The 22,894-nt window shown below is 34.7% G+C and overlaps 2 protein-coding genes, 1 non-coding gene and 1 pseudogene across 3 annotated transcripts; 2 read left to right on the top strand and 2 right to left on the bottom strand.

The window, feature by feature from the left end:
• Positions 1-4,862: 4,862 nt before the first annotated feature.
• Positions 4,863-4,934, bottom strand: TRNAT-GGU (transfer RNA threonine (anticodon GGU)). The gene has a single exon. It is a non-coding gene; the product is annotated as a tRNA-Thr (tRNA).
• A 2,219-nt stretch (positions 4,935-7,153) lies between these two features.
• On the bottom strand, positions 7,154-8,969 carry LOC148575265 (uncharacterized; annotated as a pseudogene).
• A 3,679-nt stretch (positions 8,970-12,648) lies between these two features.
• Positions 12,649-14,190, top strand: LOC107625853 (non-specific lipid-transfer protein 1). The gene is made up of 2 exons (XM_088503831.1): positions 12,649-13,087; positions 14,049-14,190. The coding sequence occupies exons 1-2, from the start codon at positions 12,744-12,746 to the stop codon at positions 14,056-14,058; spliced, it is 354 nt and encodes a 117-aa protein (XP_088359957.1). The 5' UTR covers positions 12,649-12,743; the 3' UTR covers positions 14,059-14,190.
• A 6,266-nt stretch (positions 14,191-20,456) lies between these two features.
• Positions 20,457-22,225, top strand: LOC110269016 (topless-related protein 1-like). The gene is made up of 8 exons (XM_088503794.1): positions 20,457-20,536; positions 20,634-20,778; positions 20,895-21,004; positions 21,115-21,280; positions 21,399-21,508; positions 21,604-21,673; positions 21,776-21,849; positions 22,160-22,225. The coding sequence occupies exons 2-8, from the start codon at positions 20,682-20,684 to the stop codon at positions 22,223-22,225; spliced, it is 693 nt and encodes a 230-aa protein (XP_088359920.1). The 5' UTR covers positions 20,457-20,536; positions 20,634-20,681.
• The last annotated feature ends 669 nt before the right edge of the window (positions 22,226-22,894 follow it).

Genomic DNA, 22,894 nt, shown 5'->3' with positions numbered 1-22,894 from the left:
AAGAGAGGGAGAGAAATAAGTTCTTCTCATTGTTGGAGAGAATGAAAAATTCCCTTAGAAAATATTTGTTGAGTTATTACACCTTATATACTATGTACTTTTTATGTACTCTCACTAAAAAATAATTATAATGGTAAACCTATTATTGATAAAGAAATAATCTAGGTAACACCCTCCCGCAAGCTAGAATTGTGTAAATCTAACAATCCTAGCTTGAAAACATTAGCAAGAAAAGAACCCGGTGGCAGAGCTTTGGTAAGAAAATCAGCAAGTTGATCCTTGGAACGAACTGGCATAAGATGAATGAGACCAGACAAATGCTTTTTACGAATAATGTGGCAGTCCACTTCAATGTGTTTAGTTCTTTCATGAAAGATGAGATTATTGGCAATGTGAATGGCTAACTGGTTGTCACAGAATAGAGTGATAGACTTTTGAAGCGGCAAGCCAATGAAATCCATTAAGAAAGATAACTAACTACCTTCACAAGTGGAAACAGCAAGAGACCTATATTCAGCTTCTGCAGAGGACTTGGTAACTGTGGTTTGCTTCTTACTCTTCCAGCTAATGAGCGAGTTCCCAAGCATGAAGCAATAACCGGAAACGGAGCGACGAGTATCGGCACAGGTAGCCCAGTCAGCGTCGACAAATTCAGTGAGATGCAGATTAGAAGTAGAGGAGAAGAAGAGACCAGTTGCAGGTCGGCCTTTTAAATATCGGAGTACACGAAAAGCAGCCTGTAGGTGAGAAGTGGTTGCACAGTCCAAAAATTGGCTCAAACGTCCCACAGCATAAGAGATATTGGGTCTAGTGTTTGTGAGGTAAAGGAGTCGGCCGATGAGCTATCTGTAAACAGTGTTGTCTGTTAAAATGGTACCTGATTCCTTTGAGAGTTTCTGACTATAATCAAATGGAGTAGAGAGGCTTGCAATCTAGATAACCAAAATCTCGGAGAAGGTCCATAGTGTACTTCTGCTGATAAATGTGAATTCCAGAGTTAGAGCGTGCTACTTCCATTCCCAAGAAGTATTTGAGATCACCAAGATCCTTTATTTTGAATTTGTCATCCAAATCTTGCTTGATGGAATTAATTTCACCAATGTCGTTCCCGGTTAAAACCAAGTCATCAACATATACTAGAATGGCAGTGAAGCTTTCAGATTGTTTCTTGATGAAGAGTGAATGATCATAAAAAAACTGCTTATAACCAGCATCCACAAGAGTCTGAGTAAGCTTAATGTTCCATTGCCTGCTTGCTTGCTTAAGCCCATATAGAGATTTTTTGTAATTTACAAACCAAACCTGGTTGTGACACAGCCAAACCGGGTGGTATCTTCATATAAACTTCCTTATCCAGATCTCCATGAAGGAAGGCAGTGTTGACGTCCAACTGTTTCAAATGCCATTTCTTTGCCGCTGCTAATGCTAACATTACTCGTAGGGTAGTCATTTTGACAACTGGACTAAAAGTATCACCATAATCTACTCCTTGCACTTGAGTGAATCCTTTTGCAACTAGCCTCGCTTTGTGCCTCTCTATGGTGCCATCGGGATTGAATTTTACCCGAAAAACCCATTTGCAACCCACAGCCTTCTTGTCTTTTGGGAGTTCAGTGAGACACCAAATTCTGTTCTTATCTAGAGCTGTCAATTCATCTTGTATTGCCTTTCTCCAATATTCATGTGCAGCCGCTTCCTCATAAGTGCTAGGTTCTTGATTTAAGGTAATGGCTAGAGAAAGTGACTTATATTTTGGGGTTAGTTTATCATATGACAAGTGTTGTGAGATAGGATATAAAGAGTTAGAGTTGGCAACGTTGCTAGAGTGAGCTGTGTGGGTTGTCATACAATGATAGTCCTTCAAATAAGTAGGCGGTTTCTTGACTCTTTCAGACTTTCTAGTAATGCAGTCATGTGTGATGTCAGAGTGTTGTGATGCAGGTGCATTGTTAGTGTGTGGTGTTGTAATGGGTGCAATAGTGTGTGAAGAAATTGGTGAGTGCATTGAGTTTGAGAAATGTTCATTTGAATCTATGAGTGTGGTATGTGTGGGTGATTACAAATGATGTGTGGATGGTGTATCATATTGAAAAAGATCAATGCATTGTAGAGTACGAATGGGTACCACAAAAATGTCAGTGCTAGTGGAATGTAAAAATGGAAAATTAGTTTCATAAAAAATTACATTTCTGGATATGAAAATTTCCTTTGATTTTAAATCAATAAGTCGAAAATCCTTTGTTCCTAATTTAAAACCAAGAAAAGCTGTTTTTCTGACTCTTGGATCTAATTTTGTTCTTGAATTTGTTAATGTGGAGGCATATGCAAGAGAACCAAATACTCTTAAATATGAGAGGTCAGGTAAGTTACTATACAAAAGCTTATAAGGACTAGCATTATCCAGGTTAGTGCTGGGCAACCTATTAATTAGGTGAATGACGTGAGCAACTGCGTATTGCCAAAAACAATGTGGAATTCCTGATTGAAATAGCAGTGCTCTAGCAACACCTAAAATATGCTGGTGTTTTCTCTCTACAATCCCGTTTTGCTCTGGTGTTTCTACACAAGAAGGTTGGTGTAAAATTTCAGTTGATGCAAAAAAGGATTTTAGAGTGAACTCTGGCCCATTGTCGGTCTTTATACACTTAACTTGTTTTTCAAATTGTACTCTGACAAAATTCACAAAATTAATAACCAATTGTGATGCTTCAGATTTGGTTTTCATAAAAAAAATCCAAGTGAATTTGCTCTTGCCATCCACCACAATAAAAAAATACCTATGTCCTTCATTGGAAGGGACAGAAATAAGACCCCAGATATCCATATGAACTAAGTTAAAACAATCTTTTATTTTAGTTGTACTAAGATTAAAAGATAATTTCTTTTGTTTTGCAAAATGACATGAATCACAAGGAAATTTTGAAGCAATACAATCTATAAAAGAATAATACTTCTTTAGAAAAATCAATTTATGCATGGGTATGTGTCCTAATCTAAGATGTCAAATGTTGTTGTGCTCACTGTGTGAAGGTGTGGTGGGATGAGTAGTAGTCGTAGTTGCCGCCAATGAAGCTTGCTTTGTTGGAAGAGGGGGAAAGTGAGAGAATTCTGGTTCTCTACTCATTGTATATAACCCTTCTATACACTCAGCAATGCCAATCATTTTTTATGTGGATCTATCTTGTATCTCACAACACTTATCATTGATTAACAGTTGATAATGTAAGTTTGAGGTTAACTTTGACACAGATATCAGTTTAAAATCAAAAGAAGGAATGTATAAAATATTTTTGAGAAAAAATTTTTTAGAGAATGTGATTGTGCCGATGATGGTGCTAACAGTTTTGGTCCCATTTGGCAATATCACATTGATTGGATCAATATTTTGAAAACTTGCAAAATCTTTTAAGTCAAAAGTCACATGATCTGTTGCACCGGAATCAATGACCCATAGTGCAGATTTTGGAGTGATAATACTCATAATTCTCGCATTAAAATGTAATGCAATGGTTTTACTTGGAGTAGAAGTCTGAATGGAAGTAGTCAAAATTTGATTTGCATTATGAGGTTGTTGCTGCACACTTTTATTTTTGATCAACTCTAACAAGACAAATCTTTGCTCTGGAGTGAATCCAGATCTTGATATTCCAGTGTTCTCTTTGAGACAATTGAGCTGGAATTGTTTGTCACTAAGTATATCATCATGCCCCTCAGTGATCACGTGATTGATGGTGGTGTTATGTTGCTGCCATTGATAGAAATGGGAGGAGTACCCATACTCTTATAGCATACATTTTCTGTGTGGCCTTGCTTGTTGCAATGAGAGCAAGCCAATGTAGCTCCACGACCTCTGCAATGGGAGGATCTGTTTGCCATGTTTGCCATTTTGAGAAATCAATGAATCACAGAGTAATATGGATTCAGATCTTCTTCCTTCCAACTCGTTGATCGGAACAGCTATATTCACCAAGAAAGAATCTTGCAAAATAGCCTCTCATCAAACTCTATTGGATGAGTTTGAAGGAAGAGGTAAGAATGGGGGAAAGAAAATATCGAAAGAAAAATTAGGGATAGAAAGAAAATGGCAAAATTGGATTGATCCTAATTCACAATTTTTTTTTAATAATTTGATTCACAGCTTGGTTGCTCTCCACGCTCACCGCACCATGAAGAAAATCTCATGCCCTAAGCTATTCAAGCTGTGATGTTGATTGTTTGATGAACCAGAAGGGATTAAGAGAGGGAGAGAAATAAGTTTTTCTCATTGTTGGAGAGAATGAAAAATCCCCTTAGAAAATATTTGTTGAGTTATTACACCTTATATACTATGTACTTTTTATGTACTCTCACTAAAAAATAATTACAATAGTAAACCTATTATTGATAAAGAAATAATCTAGGTAACATTATGAATCTATGAAGTACGGACACTTCGCTGAGTTGTTGTGTCTGTGTGTTGGGCACATTTTAGACACGACACTCACTACACTCATTCGATACGCATGTCTATTGTATCCAACTGTGTCTTAATAAAAAACAAAAAATTTTTCTTTGGACACGTTTGGACACACCTAAATACAATCACGTATCAACATGTCCAATCTTATTCTTAACATATATTTTTTAAATAAATTTAGAAATAGTATATATTATTATTTATTAAAACAAAAATATTTTAAATAATTTATATAATTAAAATAATATATTAAAAATAATTAAAAAATTAATTTATATTTTAATATCAATAAAATATCAAAATATCATTACAATTTATCAAAAAATACTTTATATACGAAAACTACAAAAGACCAATACTACTGCTGAAGTTTTGTTTTATGAGAATGAAAAAGGGTCGGGCTCAAAGCCCCTTATCGGATTTGAACCGATGACTTACGCCTTACCATGGCGTTACTCTACCACTGAGTTAAAAGGGCTCCGCTTGATTCAATTCCTTATTCAGCAATAAGCCAATATGAGTCTAATACAGATATTTGTTACTGAATATACTTCTTAATATAGATATTATTAGAATATCCGTTAGAATATATGCACATAGATATATCTATTATCTACATATCGACTCATTAAAGGACAAAAAATTCGATTTACCTAGTGAAAAAACATATAGTTAATATAAAAAGTTTATTGATATTGATATATATAAATATTTTTGTGTCTTATAAGATTTTAAAATTTTCATGTCATGTCATATTTAGTCATGTCATGTGACAGTGTCCGTGCATCATAAGAATGAATGCATTGATCCATGCATGTAGGGATATTTTGGACTTGTGTGTGGTTAATTGGTTAAATCCAATATAACACGCTGGTCACTGATGATATTGGGCTGAGAATTTAAACAAGGAATGAATATCCTCATGGGCCCGGATGGCATCACAAACATTCACCAAGCAAAGCTCAAAAGAAAAAAAAAACATTCACTAAACTTTTCGCTTGCAGGTTTCAACTCTTATTTTGTAATTTTTATTGAACTCTCTCTCTATATATATATCTTATATTGGTTATACATAAATGCTTTAGTATCATCATATCATAAATTATTTTTCCCAAGTACTTATACGCTTAAATACAAGATACATATGAATAGTTTTAAATAAAATTTCTACAAACTTGGCCAATATTTCATCATGTGGTGTGTATGTATGTGTCTGTCTTCTTTGATCGAGAATAGTTCGTTTGATCTTAAATTTAATAACAAAAATATTATATACAAATAAAAGACCAGTTATTATATTTTTGTATTTAAATATAAATATCATTTAATTTATTTTTAATATATATTTTATATTTTAATTATTTTATATAAATAATTAAGTTAACAACTAATATTTTGTGTATACGGTAAATTTAGGGATGGAATTAAATAAAATATTAAAAAAATTAAAAATATTTACACAATAAAATAAAATTAAAATAAAATTTTTAAAAAATTAAACTAAAATTTATATATAATTTATATATAAAAAATTAAAATTAAGAGATTATTTTTTTTTTTTTTTTCACTATGTGACTGCCCCACCGGTTAAATTTGACATCACTAACGAACACACTGTTGAAGATAAAGGATGGAAATATGTTACATGACCCAACATGTCCACATGCATTTTCTGAGGTTTTACTATTGTACACAAAAACTGTAGTAGAAAAGTAGCTAGAAATAAGAAATGGTACAGATACTATTTCATGAAATCACATGGTGTTATTAAATTTAAATAAATATATGTATGTACGTGGCAATTATATTTGCAAAACATGACAGCATTTATTTGGAGATCTACCGAGTCTGAACTTCAAACAAGGTAGGACCTATGCGTAGGACCATTACTTGACGTGAACCCTCTGCACCACCACTGCACCATGCATGACGTACAAAGGGTGAAACTTGAAAGTGAAGTGACCCTTAGCCTTTTGTTTTTTCGCTTTGTTACGGATTTTCAATTTGATAATCTAAGAATTAATTTATTGGGAATTAGAATTTTATTTAAAATTTATTATTAGTCAATAAATTTGATATTTGATGCAAGTGTTGCGTTGGCGTTTCTTGATCGTAATCCAAATAATTTCACATAATTTTTTTCGGGTAAAAAATACAAATAAATCAAGAGAAACTTGTTACATGAATAAGTCAAATGAAAAAGAGATCCACCAATCAGTCAAATCCTATTTATATACAATTCGAACCTAATTGGTTCGAACCCTATTTACCCATAATTCGAACCTAATAGGTTCGAACTTCAATTTTATAATTCGAACCTAATTGGTTCGAATTACTACCGATTTTGTCCCTTAAGTAATTCGAACCTAATTGGTTCGAACTACGTTCAATGCAATTTGAAACTAGATGGTTCGAATTAGTAAGGAACGAAGCTGCATATGTTACGTGCATGGGATCGGAATTTATGAATACGTTTTGTTTAGGTAGTATTAAACGAAATGTATGCTGAACACGCATGAGAATAAATTAGTGTACGAGTTACATTATGAAGACATGATGCGGCAATTAAATAACATCAAAATGCAAAGTACAAATGTTTTCTCTCTAACACAGACATACATCTAAAGGTGGATACAAAGTAACACTGGTAACAAAATACATAGACGAACATGGGTAACATACAACTAGGCACATAAATCATCTAAAAAGATGCGACCCCGTGAACCAACGACGTGGAACCTGTGTCCTCTGACCTCTCCGGATAAACGGCTCCTGATCCTCAATCTCCTCGTCCTCGTCCTCGTCCTGCGGGGCTGGCTGTGCAGGCGTCCTAGGCTGGACATGTACCGCTCGGGATGAGGACGGCCCGGCAACTGAATGTGACCCAGCAGTATGTGCCGACGCTGGGGTACCACCCAAAGCGAAATACTCAGGAGGAGGAACGGAGGGCGGCTCATTCAGATCGACATCTAACGATGCTTGTGTCCTCGTCGTCTGACTCCGCCCAGGGACAACCTCATCATCATGCATGATGGCATTGATGTCATCAAAGAAGGGGGATCCAAGATCCCCGTCAAACCCAACACCGGCAAGTAGGTCTGAAAACGTGCTGCCTGGACTCACCCATGGCCTACTCTCCTGAGGTGTGGGGTCGTAAGGTGGAACTCCAACTAAGTAATCTCCCAGCGGCACCTCCCCAAGTCCAGCCTCAGCATGGGGAGCAGGATCTCTGGTGGCGTACCCCTGTCCACCAAGGCCACCAGCCTCACGACCGTCCTGGCCCTCGACGGGTGCCCTCCGTCTGCCTCCACGCCCTCGTCCTCGATGACCACCCCTACCTGCCTCATCAGCCTCGTCGATAGCCCGCTCCAGCCACCTCCACTCACGCTGGCTCCGTCGTGTCCCGACACGAGCTCTCCTCTCAACCCGACGCCTATCAGGGACGTCGTCGACTCGATCCATGTCAAGAACTCGACCAGGACCTCTCTGTGACGCCTCGACAGGAATAGGAATGCCCCTCGGATCCCCCAGATGAATATCGGGTGACAAGTACCTCTTCCCATGCTGGCTCCACCAGTCTAGATAGGCGTGCGAAGGTCCAGGATCGGCAACAACATCGAACCGGAGGACGTGGTCCGCACGGGTCTCCCAATGAATATGCCAATCCGGTAAGGCGGACGGGAACCAACGATCACCGCCTCTCCCGTCCTTCGACATCAGAAAGTCGATGTTCAGGGCGGGACGCGGGAGGGGTTGCACACCACCGAACTGCGGTAGCACCCTGTCAACCTGATGCCACTCTACGACGGCAAAGTATATCAGTGACGTGACAGAACGCCACATTGCCATGTGTCGAGGCTCCAACACCTCCGGATGCACAACCTGAAGTACCTCGGGAGAGCTATAAGGCATCTAGATAAACTGCACAAATAAATACCGATGTTGTCACGCCAACTGGCTATACAGAAACATTCGATGTCTACTTATTTAAATAAAAGTAACAGGAAGAACACTGCACAAATAAATAACGCTCATCGAGTGGCATGCCTTGTTGCCGCCGCATGCTCCTGATGCATCGCTGTAGCTGCGCATTAAATGGACCGCATTATTAAACCACGTACAATAAACCACTTACCCTAAACCACCAACTAAACCGCATGCAAAACCACTAAATTAAACCATTTGCAATACCACTACAACAAACCACTAACAAAATCACCTAACATAAACCACTTACATAAACTATTCACAGAAGCGCATATAAAACCACTTACAAAAACCCACTTACCAAAAACCGCCCCCAAAACCGCATGCAATAACCTCTAAGCTAAACTATTTGCAATGCCACCCCGATAAACCACTCACATATAGAACCGCTAAAACCACATGCAAAACCACTAACTCAAATAAACCGTGTGCAGAAACTTTTCTATGTACTAACCTCGTCGTTGATGACCCCGGCTATATGAGCAACCCCATCCAACCGGTACAGCCTTGCAGGATCGTCCCCCATCAGCTGAGTCTTCGGTTCTACTATTTCTCAGATCGAATCTGGGTCGTTTTCTCTGGGATTTGGTGGGGTATGAAAAAGGATAAGTGATTCGAATCTGCTTGATTCGAACTCCTTATATAGCACAATCACTCATAATTCAAACCAATTAGGTTCGAATTATTTGATGCACGTAATTGAACGTAATTCGAACCAATTAGGTTCGAATTATAAAGTTGAAGTTCGAACCTATTAGGTTCGAATTATGGGTAAATAGGGTTCGAACCAATTAGGTTCGAATTGTATATAAATAGGGTTTGGCTGATTCGTGGATCTCTTTTTCGTTTGGCTTATTCATGTAACAAATTTCCCCCATTGGTTTATCTGTGATTTTTACCCTTTTTTTTTCTTTATTTAGAGACATTGAGATAAGAAATATTCAACTCTTCTATACCTTTTACGTAAAATTTTAATATCATGAGATTTTTTTTATTTTAATATGAAAGAGGAAAGTGAGTTTTACGTTAATGTTACAAAAAATATAATTTTACAGTGTTATGGAAACGCTGTTCTGGGCAAACACAATATGCAGAATACGTATTGTACTGATAATATGCAAACTGTGTATTTACAATACGCAGACCGCGTATTATAATTTAATATTAAAATAATACAATACGTAGTCTGTGTATTGTTTTTATAAATTAAAAATAAATTGATTTGGCAATTCGCACTCTGCGAATTCTATACCCCCAAAATTTTGTAAAACACCATAACTTCTAATATTAAAGGATTACACCAATTTTTATCCCATATCCAAAAAAATTAACCCATATCATGAACCAATGCAATTTTCTAAATCTTTAAGTTATTAAACAAGATATATCAATGATTTTACGGCTCAATTTTTTAGTTATGGAACCCGTTAGTGTGCTTTCTCCGGATATGGAAATAGTGAGAAATAGACAAGAAGGTGGGGCAGCTTTATGTCATTTTTAGGTGAAAGAACTTGGAGGGTCCGAGTTCTTTGTTAAGCAAAAATAAACAAACAAGTCTGAGGGTACGACTTGTTGATGGCTGGAATTTGAATTTTAACAATGCAAAACGGACCGTGCGTTTTGTATATATATATTTTTTATCAAGCTGAAAATGAAATCGTAGGGTCCGAGTTCCCTTTTTTAAATATTAATTTGAATCTGCCAATAGTAAATGGTAGGTCCGATTTAGGTTTATTGAAAATATCAGATTCCGTGTTCTTCTTCAAGCTTGCTCGTCTTCTTCCTCTGGTTCTCTGCATTTGTATTTTTCTCCTTCATGGTATGTAACCCAAAAATTTGTTAGTATGATTTCTGTTATTATTTAGTAGAGTAAGAAAAATGGATAATAGAGTACTTTTGAAAATGTATTATTTTAAATGATAGAGTACAAAAATAATACACATTTCTATTCAGCTTCTAACAATAACAACAATAATAATAAACTTTCTAACAATAATAATTTTAATTATAAAATATTAAAAAAATTAAAAAAAACCTATATCTGATAAAAATGATAATAATTCCTAAATTCAATTTCTAACCACAACAATAATAATTAGCCACCTAACAATAATAATTATAATTACGAAATATAAATTTTTTTTTAAAAAATTTAAACGGAGAAAGGAAGAAGAAGAAGGTGGGAGCGAAGTTGAAAGTGAAATCTGAAAGTGATTGTAACCGGATAATGAGAATGGATTGCATGAGTCTTTGTTTAGTTTCAGGGCACCGTTAGGAGAGAAGCTGCTGCGATGCGTGTCCAGACTGCATCAAATCGGACCGTACGTTTAGTAATGGAAACTCGCAGGATCCGAATTGTGGTTTTACTGACACCACAAAATTGTGAAATACCTCTCTCTCCCATATCAGAGTCCAACACCACTCATAAATCCATATGCAAATTAAATAGCGTGATTTTACATCAAATGTCATAAAAATTTAATCAAGATGGAACATGATGGGAAAATAATTCACCCAACTCCATCTGTCATTCAAAGATGGGAACAGCGAGCTCGTGACTATTACTGTCTTTATTACGAAAAGATAGCAGTAAAATTTAGTTCACAAATACTATCTAAATAATTAATGTGTTCAATTATTTATACATTTATTGTAAATACATTTGGAAATGGTGTATTTTAGTAATACATTATAAAAATATTTATAGTATGTGTCCACAATTAAATTAGTTTTTCATATAAAATATATTTTAAAATATAAAATATAAAATATAAATAAAAAATATATAAAATAATATATAATAACTGATTTAATAATTAATTTTTAATTTTTTTATATACGTAATATTTATATTTGAATTAGTTATTATTCACGTAATCACATTGTATTTAATTTGTATTCCTTTTACTCCAAACCAGTGATAGTTAGGTTTTAGGTAACCGTTTTTTTTTAGTGAGTAGTGACTATCCAGTAGCTAACTAGTAAAAACTAGTGAGTCTATTGCTCACGTCGGTGAGGGGAAAAAAAACCAATAATAGCATTGATCTGATCTCTTGCAACTTCAATTCAAGAAATATATGCTATTAATTTCTTTTTTTTTTCCTTTTCTGTACATATATATCCATATATATTATCTGACTTCACACTTCGCATTATGTCAAACACTCAAACTTGACTTAGAAAATTTTAAATAAAAAAAAATACCCATAATATAAAACAAACGATGGTATTGTCGATCAAATAAAGCTTCTGATAATGAAACTACATGTCGTCCATTTTAAATTAATTAGATACTGGTACTATTTTGAAGCAACTTACAATTAATATTAAAAAAATATTATAGAAGTTTTTAATTTTTTTAAATAAAAAATATCAGACATTTTAATGAACTTTAGATCAGACTAAATTTTCCATATATAGCAAACCAATCTCAATACTAAAAAGTAGCCTATATATGATATATTACATATCAAACTCATCAGATAATTTTCTATATTACAAATCTGATCAGATAAAAATAAAGTCTGATCCAATTTGACCTATTTATTATTTGTACTTACAAATAATAAAAATATTCAGTTCGTTTGGGAAAAAAACATAATGCATTTTTCAAACTACTTTTTTGTGTGTGTAGATCTGATCTTTAAAGATGTCTACAGATCAAGAGAAAATTTACATAATAATGGTTATTTTAAAAGATTAAGTATACTTCATATATAATGCTAGGGGCCAGTAATTTTGTGATTTGTAGCCATCAAATAGCTATCAATAATGGTTTTAATGGTGTGAGATGGATGTGAAGTTTCATCTAATGGCTCACTTTTCTTTACTGATTACATGCTGGCCAGAATTTAACAAAGTTGCTGTCTTCCTAGACTTTTCCATATTTTATATGTCTTTTTGAATTTGTATTTTTTTTACACTTAATTATGAGTATGGTTCAATCAGTAATAATTTATCTAATTTTATTATAAAATTATTTATGTAAAAAATTTAAACTAATTAATAAACAATTATATATTTAACAAATTTAATAGATGACCATAATGAACGGCTAATATGAAGCCAGGTGCTGAAAGATAAGACCATGTACGAAAGAAAGCATTGAATTGAGCACAACCACCACCACATTCATTTACATGCCTTATCTTTCACATTTAAAACCCCCACTCCAAAACCTTCTATATAAACCCTACACTTTGCACCACTAGCATTCACCCAAGTGCAACCAACCAATCACCCTCAATAAAAAACACTTGTTTTCTTTTCATTCTCTATCAAGTCTCAATCACTCATCATCATGGCCAGCATTAGGGTTACATGCGTTGTTCTTATGGTGTGCATGGCATTGTTGAGTGCACCGATGGTCCACGGTGCCATCTCATGTGGCACCGTGACCGTTTCCTTGGCACCTTGCCTCGCATACCTGCAGCGCGGGGGAGCCCCGCCACTGGCATGTTGCCAAGGGGTCAAGAATGTCCTTGCCGGTGCCAGGACTCCCGCCGACCGCAAGACCGTGTGCACTTGCCTTAAAACATCGGCCGGTCAAGTCCCCGGCATTAATCTTGCCAATGCTGGCTCACTCCCTTCCAAATGTGGTGTTAACATCCCATACAAGATTAGCCCCTCCACCAACTGCAATACGTACGTATAATTAGTCACTAATTAATTATCATTAATATTTTAAAAAAAAATTTAGAGTGAGCAACTTTTTCAAATTCTGGCCAGCATGTAACTAACCAACAAAAAAAAATGAACAATTGGATAAAATCTCACACCATTAAAATCATCATTGATGACTACAAATTATAAAAGTTACTGATCCTCTAGCACTCCTCCTTTTTTAATAATATAAAATTATATTTAATAGTGTCAAATTATTCGCTTTTTTACTTAATTAAGTGTTAGTCAGATTTTAATAAACCTTAACTTTCTCTTCTTATAAAAATGCTAGAAAGATAATAATTTAAAATTATTTTAAAAATAATTAATAAATTTAAAATAAGATAATTTTAGACTAATTTACATTGGTTTTTATTGTCTTCGAACATTTCTGTAATTATTAATTAAACCTACAGTATCATTTTCTATTTTCATCTTAAAATTGAAAAATAATAGTTTAATCTAGATCTTTTTCTAAAATCAGGTGACCTTTTAAACGATTTAATAAAATTTTAACCACTTTTAATGATGTGGACCTTTTATATGTACGATTAATCGGACTGAATTCACACATAAACAGATTTACTTTTTATGCTGGGTCTATTACATTATCATCACAGTAGAATAAAGAATTTCATTCATTGATAATCACTAATATATAAAATATTTAGCCGTTATATACATTTCCCTTCTACTAAAAATAATTTTTAAAAAATATATAATATGATGATCGAATGAATAAATTTAGGTTGAGAAATCTTAAAAAACATTAATTGTATATGATACTTTTTCTATATATATATAGTCACCATCATAAAATATTACTCTACTTATTAATCACATGTTCAGTCAACATCATTACTAATTATATTTGTTTGAAAAAATTGGTAATAAATTGACTTGATTTTGTCTGTGTGTGTGTTGGGTTTCTTCAACATTGCAGCATCAATTAAATTCTCAAGTGTTTCATATGTGATGGAGAAGAATGAAAGCGGATCATAGCCAGTTTCTACTGAGAGATTATATTATATATCTTATGACCATTTTCATAGCATGCTTTATTTACCGAGAATAAAAAAAAGGGAAAGGTTATTACGTGGGCTCCACTTGCGTGAGTCTATAAGATTTTCCCAGTGTTTCATGGCATTTGAATTTGGGTTTAGTTATCATCATGGTGTGCTATGTAATTTGTTTAATTTCTTTCGGTCAATGTAATGTCACATGTGTTAGTAGTAATAATTCTTCTCTAATATTTTTCGCTTTAAGTTTTGCAAATTATTATTAGTTCTTCTCTCACAATTTATATTGAACATTAAAGAGGTTAATTATTAATACTTATTAGGGTAAGTGAATAAAATTCCTTAAAGGAAAATGTCTTCATATAAGTTTAATTTTTTTCTAAAAGAGGTAACTACTAAATCGGTACCCGAAAGATTTTGGCGCTGACAAAATGGTACCTGACTTTTGTTATTGACAAAATAGTCCCTAAAAGATTTTAAAATTTGACAAGCGTGTCCCCGAGCTCGCCGGAACAAATTTCCGGCAAGCACAATGCTGACATGGCCACCGTATTTTGGTGACCTGGCAAGCCACCTCCCAAACCCTAATTCCTCCTTCCCCAACGCAGACTCCCTTTCCTCTTCCTCCCCATCGCAGCCCACCCCCTACCCAACGCAACCCCCTCCCCCTCCCTCCCATCGCAACCCCCTTTTCTCTTTCTCCCCATCGCAGCCCCCTAACGCACACTCTCCCTTCCCTTTTCCCTTTCCTCTTCCTCCCCATTGCAGCCCACCCCCTACCCAACGCAACCCCCTCCCCCTCCCTCCCATCGCAACCCCCTTTTCTCTTCCTCCCCATCACAGCCCCCTAACGCACACTCTTCCTTCCCTTTTCCTCTCCATCGCAGCCCCCTTCCCTCTTCCTCTCATCGCAAATCATATAAAGACACATATAGAAAAAGAAGAAAAAAAATTCAGTTACAAACCCCTCAAATTTCTTTTCTTTTGATCATACATCCAGATTCACAATGACCAACACATTCACAATAACCGCAAAAAACAGCAGAGGAAGAGAAGGATATCAATTGCTATAATAAGCAAAACCAAGGAAATCACGAAGACAAAATTATAGATGAACATCAAAAGCGTGACTCAGAGGTAAGTGATGAATAAAACGCTTGAAGACTTTGGAGATTGCGAAGACGGTGGAGAAAAAGGAGACATCTTTGTTGGTGTAGAGGGAAGCGACGGTGAAGACGACAGCGGTGATGGAGAGGAGAGAGAAGGCGAAGAGGAAGAGAAGATAGCAGAACTGGATTGTGAGGAGAAGAGTCCATTCATGGTTAGCCTGGAAAGAGTCCTGATAAGAGTTCTGAAATTGAGTGAGAAATGGGTGTGTGAAGAGTGAGTGTGGGAGGATTGCGAATCAGAGAGGAAAAATTAGGGTTAGGGTTATGAGGTAGAACGTCTTGCAGCTCCTCTAGTGCTAGATCCATTATTCCTTCTTCTTCTTTTTCTTCTTCTTCTTCTCAAATTCTCGTTTTGGTTTGTGAATGCTGTGAAGGGATGTGATTTTGAGGTATCAGATTTTTGTTCTTCTTCATTGCAGAAATGAGATGAGATGAGATGATATGAGAGGGAGGGAGAAGGAAGAGGGCTGCGATGGGGAGGAAGAGAAAAGGGGGTTGCGATGGGAGGGAGGGGGAGGGGGTTGCGTTGGGTAGGGGGTGGGCTGCGATGGGGAGGAAGAGGAAAGGGAGTTTGTGTTGGGGAAGGAGGAATTAGGGTTTGGGAGGTGGCTTGCCAGGTCACCAAAATACGGTGGCCATGTCAGCATTGTGCTTGCCGGAAATTTGTTCCGGCGAGCTCGGGGACACGCTTGTCAAATTTTAAAATCTTTTAGGGACTATTTTGTCAATAACAAAAGTCAGGTACCATTTTGTCAGCGCCAGAATCTTCCGAGTACCGATTTGGTAGTTACCTCTTTTCTAAAATGATTAGAACATAAGAATAAGTATCAAAAGTATAAGATTTCTAATAACTATTGAATGAAACAGACATCAACTATTGAATGAAGAGTATTACAAATCATACCTATACTCTGCCAAGTTACAACTAACTAATAATTAACCACCTAACCAATTAGTTATAACAGATTTCTAATCCTAGTTAGCTCCTATTAACCACTCTAGTTAGTTTGACTAAGTTACACCCTTGCTAAAAAGAAAGTTACTACGCATGAAAATTACACTTTATACTCAAACATTATTGTTATTTTCGTGAAGTTACATTATTCGAGTGCAGTAATACACTTACGATAATAAGATAATAACGAAAATTACTTTATTTAATTTAATATTTATAATTATATATATAGTATTTGTAATTATATATTTATTATATTTAAAATTATACAATACTTATTATAGCCAAAATTGGTAAAAATATTAAAAAAACAACAAATAAATTCTGACTGTTTTTTACCCCAATTAAACTGACTTCCGACCATTTTCGTACACTTAAACTCCATCATAATAATAAATTGAAGGCGACAGAACAAATATGGACTAACCGAAATTTATGATTTTCAATTCGTAGATTTAATTGTACATTTTAAAATTTTAGGAACTAAATTGATATACACATTTAATTTTAAAAATCAAACTAAAATTCATCCTTTTAATTTTGTATTATTTTGACTTGGTTTATTCAATTAAATTTTTTATAATATCTTTTAATTCGATAAACTAATGACTATTTTATTATAGATCTAAATTTTATTTAAAAATTTATTATTAATCAATAAATTATTATTTGCACACAAAAATATGCTAAAAGTTGTCTTCTGAACTCATTTTATAATGATATGATCGTCGTATTGATGAGAGAATTTACAACTTTAACCAAAAAGATTATCATAATATAATAAAGAGTTTGCATTTATGCCCATAAAATTTTAAATGATTGGTAGTCTTTTGAAGTTTGATTTAGTATATTTTATCTCTTCTTATATATATGAAATATAAATAATGTTAAGTCACTGTTATATTTTTTAAAATTATCTTGTATTTCAGTCAACATTATATATATTTTTTTCTTTCAAAAGTTTTATAAACAAACTAAAAATTAGCACTATATATTTTTATATAAATATATTATTTTATTTATTTTTAATATATATTTTATATTATAACAGTTTACTTTTTTGATAAAAGTGTATAAATCTAATCTCAAAAGCTAGCTTGACTAATAAGGATTGTCAAGGCTATTACGACTTTATTTTTATATATATATGGTGTGAGTATATAGGGATGACCTAATACCAATTTTAACTTTGTTTTAACACTATATTATAAATTAAATATGCCTAATAATTAACTTAAAAAATTAGCTTAAGTAATAAAAGTTATGTCACTCTTATAAAAGATACCGTACTTTTTATTTTTAGTCAGTATGAAACTTTATATATGCCATAAAAGTTTCTCATACTAGATTCTATTTTTATTTTAAAAAAACGAGATTAACAATGATTACATTTTAAACTTTTTAATTATAAAAATACTAATATTATCACTACAACATTTTTTGTCTATTGCAACATATGTTCAAAACAACACTTTAAAAATGTTGTCTAAAATATATATAGACAATACTTTATACTAGTGACAAAAAAATAGAACTATAACAACATATTTTAAATCAACACACTATAAGTGATGTCTTTGATAAATTAAAAAACACTTATTAAGTGTTGCCCCATCAAATATACAGAAGCAATTATTATAAAGTTAATATCTTACTTTTTATAAGAGTTGTCTTTAAATTTATTTTAAACTTTATTTTTAAGTGTTGTCTAAAGTTTTTAATGCCTCTTCTAAAAAATAAATTTTATCTTTAATACATATTTTAACTTTGATTATCATTTTCTATCAATTTTAAAATAAAACAAATCCAACTTAATAACAAAAAATAAAATAAAATACAAAATTAATTACGATTAGAAGATCAGAGGATTAGGGTTCTCCATTGCACGGGAAAAAGAGAAGACAGAAGGAAAAAATGCACGGTGAGGGGAGAGAGACAGAGAGTGATAAAGAGAAGAAAAGAAAGGGAGAACTGCCATCAAACGAGGAAGAAGAGAAAGAAGGAGAAGAAGATGACGGAGAGAGAAGTTGCCACCGCCACTTTCTTCACCTCCAGCACCGTCTCTGCCTTGCGCTGTTGTTGTTGTTTCTACCTTGCGCTGCCAGATCTGCCACTACTGTAATCCCTCTTCTCTGCTCGTCGTCGTCATGTTTCTCATTACTCGAGCTCACGCCTTGTTCTGCTCTGCTCCGTCGTGTTTTTCTGCTCGCGCCTTTCTGAAACCTTTGCTCTGCTCCGCCGTGGTGCCGTGCTCTATCCTCTCAGGCAAATCAACAACTCTCCGCCGTTCTCCTCTTTCACTCAAGCCTCTCGCCTCAGCCTTGGTCCTCAGCATCTCTTCCTCCATCGTCGTCGTTGAAGGCTTGTAGATTGATTTTACATACTACTTGATTAATTTAGTTGAATTAATAACAATAGTTCCAGTATACATCTCTCTCTCTCTCCACGCACATCTCTTTCAGTTTAATCAATTGAAGAAGCTCACATAATCCTTTTCTTCTTTTCATTATTTTTGCAGTTTCGAGCTCGATCATGTCGAAGGACAAAGACTTTACCGATTTGTCGCTCACCTTCAAATACCTCTTAGGTTTGATTTAAATTGTTGTTTCTTTTTTGAGTAATCACAATTTAGCAATGTGATTATAGTTTAATTGTTTCATAATTTTTATAAAATAGTATTGCATTCTTAGGTTTGTATTTTGTTGTTCTGTTTTGTGTTTGGGAGTGCTTAGTTGCCAATCTTTGAACACAGGCATCTTATGGCTCTGTGTTTTCCTCTGAAGATTATCAAAGAAGTGTTACTAATGGTGAGCTTCAAAAAAAGATGAATGATGAAAAAAAGATTACAAGGTGCTGCACTTGCTCTATTCTGTTTATTTTTAAGAACATTGTCTTACTCCTCTACACAATCAGTGGTTTGAGTTATCTTCAGTTTATTTATCAATAAAAAGTTTGGAAATATTGATAGTGCACTAATTATATATAACTAATTCACATGAATTAATTTTTATGGGAGAATCGATTTCCCTCTGTTCTTCACAATGCACATTCATGTATGGCATTTTACTAAGCTGATGAAAAGCTTTTTTGTTAGCTGAAACTTCTGCTCTTCTCCGCCATTTTGAAATCTCTTCTCTGCCATTTTGAAATCTCTGACTTGCACTGCCATTGCCATTTCTACCTGCGCTGCCGGATCCGCCGCTGCTGTAATCCCTCTTTTCCGCCTTGCGCTACCTGAGTCGTCTCTGGTCGTCATCGCTGCTTGATGGTTGTCGTCGGCTCGCCAATGCCTCACGTCCTCGCTGCTCTGCCTGAGCTGTCTCTGCTGTAATCCTTACTGCTCGCTGTAATCATGTCTTAGGTTAGGATTTTTTCTCCTCTGTAATCTTAGGAAGCTAATTCTATTCTCAAATTGGGGAAATTGAGGAATGTGTTTAGGATGTATATATGTTCTTTGAGAGGGTCTAGTGTATGTGCTTATTGAATATGCTTTTTCGAGTTGCTAGCATATAATGCTATGCTTTGAGGTTCGAGGCCCAAACATGTTCAGAAACAACTGTATGTACTGTGTATTTTTCCTTTTCTTTCTATTTTCACTTTCATCATCATGATGTGTGTATTTTCTGAATTTCTTGTGCTGAATTTTCAATGTTTTTCCTAGCTTGTGGTTAGTACGGGCAACAGCAGAAGCTTTCAGAGTTGCTGATGCTCCTGCCAAGGTTTTCTTTCTTCTGATGAAAAACACTGAGGAGATTTTTTCATTTTGCGCACAAATCTTCAAGTTCCAGGTTCAGTGGTATTAATTTCTTAAATTCTGAGCTAAGTGATATACATATAGTGGTCTAAGTGTTTGGCAATTAACTTAATTGAACATAACTTGTATAAAAAATGTATTGCTTTTCTATAACAGTATAGCTTTAAGATAATACTGTTATATTGAAGAGATTTTATGCATCTCAATAATAAAAACTAAGCTTCATTGGTATATGTGCAGGTTACTTGTGGTAGCAGCTGAGGTAATCAGTGGATATGTTATCCTTTGCCTTCCCTTCTTATATGTTTTAATGTTTGCATTGTACGACCATATGCTCTGGTACCAAGGTTTTCTATTTATGATCCTTGATATAGTAATATACTAACTAACTAAATGTCAAGTTTCACCTTTCAGTGATTTGTGGATCACTCATGTGGACAACCCAATGGTGCAAGAGCTCCATCTCCTGCTAATAATCCACTACTAGGATCCTTGCCAAAGGCTGGAGGGTTTCCTCCTCTTGGTGCACATGGGGTGGGCTACTTTACTGATTTGGTTTTGTAGGCATTACATATTGTTATCTTTTGGTTCTTATTTTGGTGCTGGACTATTCTGTGGTTAATGTGTATAGCCTTTTCAACCTACTCCAGCACCTGTGCCAACACCCCTGGCTGGTTGGATGTCAAATCCTACCATTGTAGCACATGCTGTAGTTTCTGGAGGAGCCACTATAGGTCTTGGTACTGCTATAGGTCTTGGTGCACCATCAATCCCTGGTAATACATTTTCTTGCGGCCTGCTATTCTCGAGTTTGTAGTGGTTTTAACATCTAATTGGCTATGGTTCTAAATTCAATCTCTTACTTCTGACAAGTTTCATTGTCTTATTTAAGCTGCTTTGAAGGACCCTAGGACCCCTCCAACTAATCCTTCTGTTGACTACCCATCTGGAGATTCAAATCATGTCTCTAAGAGAACAAGACCAATGGGAATGTCGGATGAGGTAATCTGATAACACTTAGGGAAAAAAATCACTAGTGGTCTTGTAATTCTTATCTATACAAATTTTTACAACTCACATTTCTGGCATCAACTTTTCATCATGTTGTGCAGGTAAATCTTCCTGTCAATGTGTTGTCAGCCACGTTCCCAGGTCATGGTCATGGCCAGGCTTTTAATGCACCATATGACTTGCCAAAGACTATTATGCGGACTCTTAACCAAGATTCATCTCCTATGAGCATGGACTTCTATCCAGTTCAACAGACTATACTTCTTGGTCTGCTGCCTTTCTAAGACCTTTCAATAGTGTTTTTCACTTGAGTTAATTGTGTGTATTTGATGTTATTGTTCTCAGCTAAACATAAGTTCTTCCTTCTTTTCATGCAATGTATCAGTTGGTACAAATGTTGGGGACATTGCTTTGTGGGAAGTGGGTTCTAGGGAGTGGTTGGTCTTGAGGAATTTCAAAGTTTGGGATCTTAGTGCCTGTTCAATGCCATTTCAGGTTCCCCTTTTCTCCTTTATACATGAATTTTTATACCAAGCCCGGATACTTGTAACTTATAGTTACTGAAATAAAGCTATATATGTGTAATTCAGGCTGCTCTTATCAAAGATCCAGGTGTTTCTGTCAACCGTGTGATTTGGAGTCCAGATGGTGCTTTATTCGGTAAGTTGAAAATTTTTAAATTATTCGTTTATGATATTCTCTAATGTATACTTTCTGAAGTCAACGCAACCAATCATTAATATGACTTTGTTCAACAAACAGGAGTTGCTTACTCAAAGCACATTGTTCAAATATACTCTTATCATGGTGGCGGTGAAGTACGACAGCACCTGGAGGTAGACACAAACATTTGCATGCATACACATTGGATAATTATATCTTCTTACATTAGATTTTACTTATAACCATTTGCAATGCTTACAAAATTTATTTATTGCTTGTCAAGTATCTGTACCTTTAATTAAGGAGTGAAATTTCATTGATTGGAAGACTCTAAAAGCATGTATGTTATTCTAGTACTATTCCCTAAACCTTTATTATTATTATTTGGAATGAAAAAAACATAGCACTATTCAGAGTTGGAATTAAAAAAAAAGGTGGAATTACGAACATAACTTCCCCCCTGATTTTCTATTATTGTTACAGGCTTATAATGCTTTTGGGGAGTCTTGTGGATTGGTGATTCTGGATGTAGGGGTGAATATTATCTAGCTTTTATTTCTTGATCCTCGTTGAAAACCACCTAGATTTATGTTCATGTAACGTGTTTTTAGACTTAGTGGCAAAAATTGTGTTAGAAATTTGTTGTTACTTGTTTCCCATTTTATTGTAAATTTTAAAATAATTACACATGTATGAACAAAAAATTTTATTGTAAATTTTATTTTTTTGTATTTTTATTACAAAAGTAATTTTTATTTTTATCAAAAAGGCAATTCTTTTATTAGTTGCATATTTTGAATATTAGACAACACTTGTATGGTTGCATATCCAAAAGAAAAAGTAACACTTGTATAGGTTGCATATCCAAAAGAAAAGACAACACTTGTATAGGTTGCATATTCAAAAAAAAAAGGCAATGCTTTAAAAGGTTGTATATTCAAAACTAATAGGCAACACTTTAAAGTATTACAAATTCAAACTTATAAGCAACACATAAAAAGGGTTGAATTTTATTGCAAATAGGTAACATTTTTTAGTAGTGGTCAAAATATGAGAAAAGACAACATTATAAAAGTGTTGTCTCAAACACACCTTTGAAGTGTTGTTGTTTTTCAACCAAAGGCAACACTTACCAAGTGTTGCTCTCAAAAGCGTTGCTTTTGAAACAAAAAAGTGTTGTCTTGATCTAAGGCAACGGCTGCATATGCAACGCCGCCC

This window comes from Arachis ipaensis, chromosome B2, assembly GCF_059453495.1.
Source record: "Arachis ipaensis isolate K30076 ecotype BB chromosome B2, ASM5945349v1, whole genome shotgun sequence".
In the NCBI taxonomy this organism is placed as follows: Eukaryota; Viridiplantae; Streptophyta; class Magnoliopsida; order Fabales; family Fabaceae; genus Arachis; species Arachis ipaensis.
This window is presented reverse-complemented; position numbering and strand designations above follow the sequence as displayed.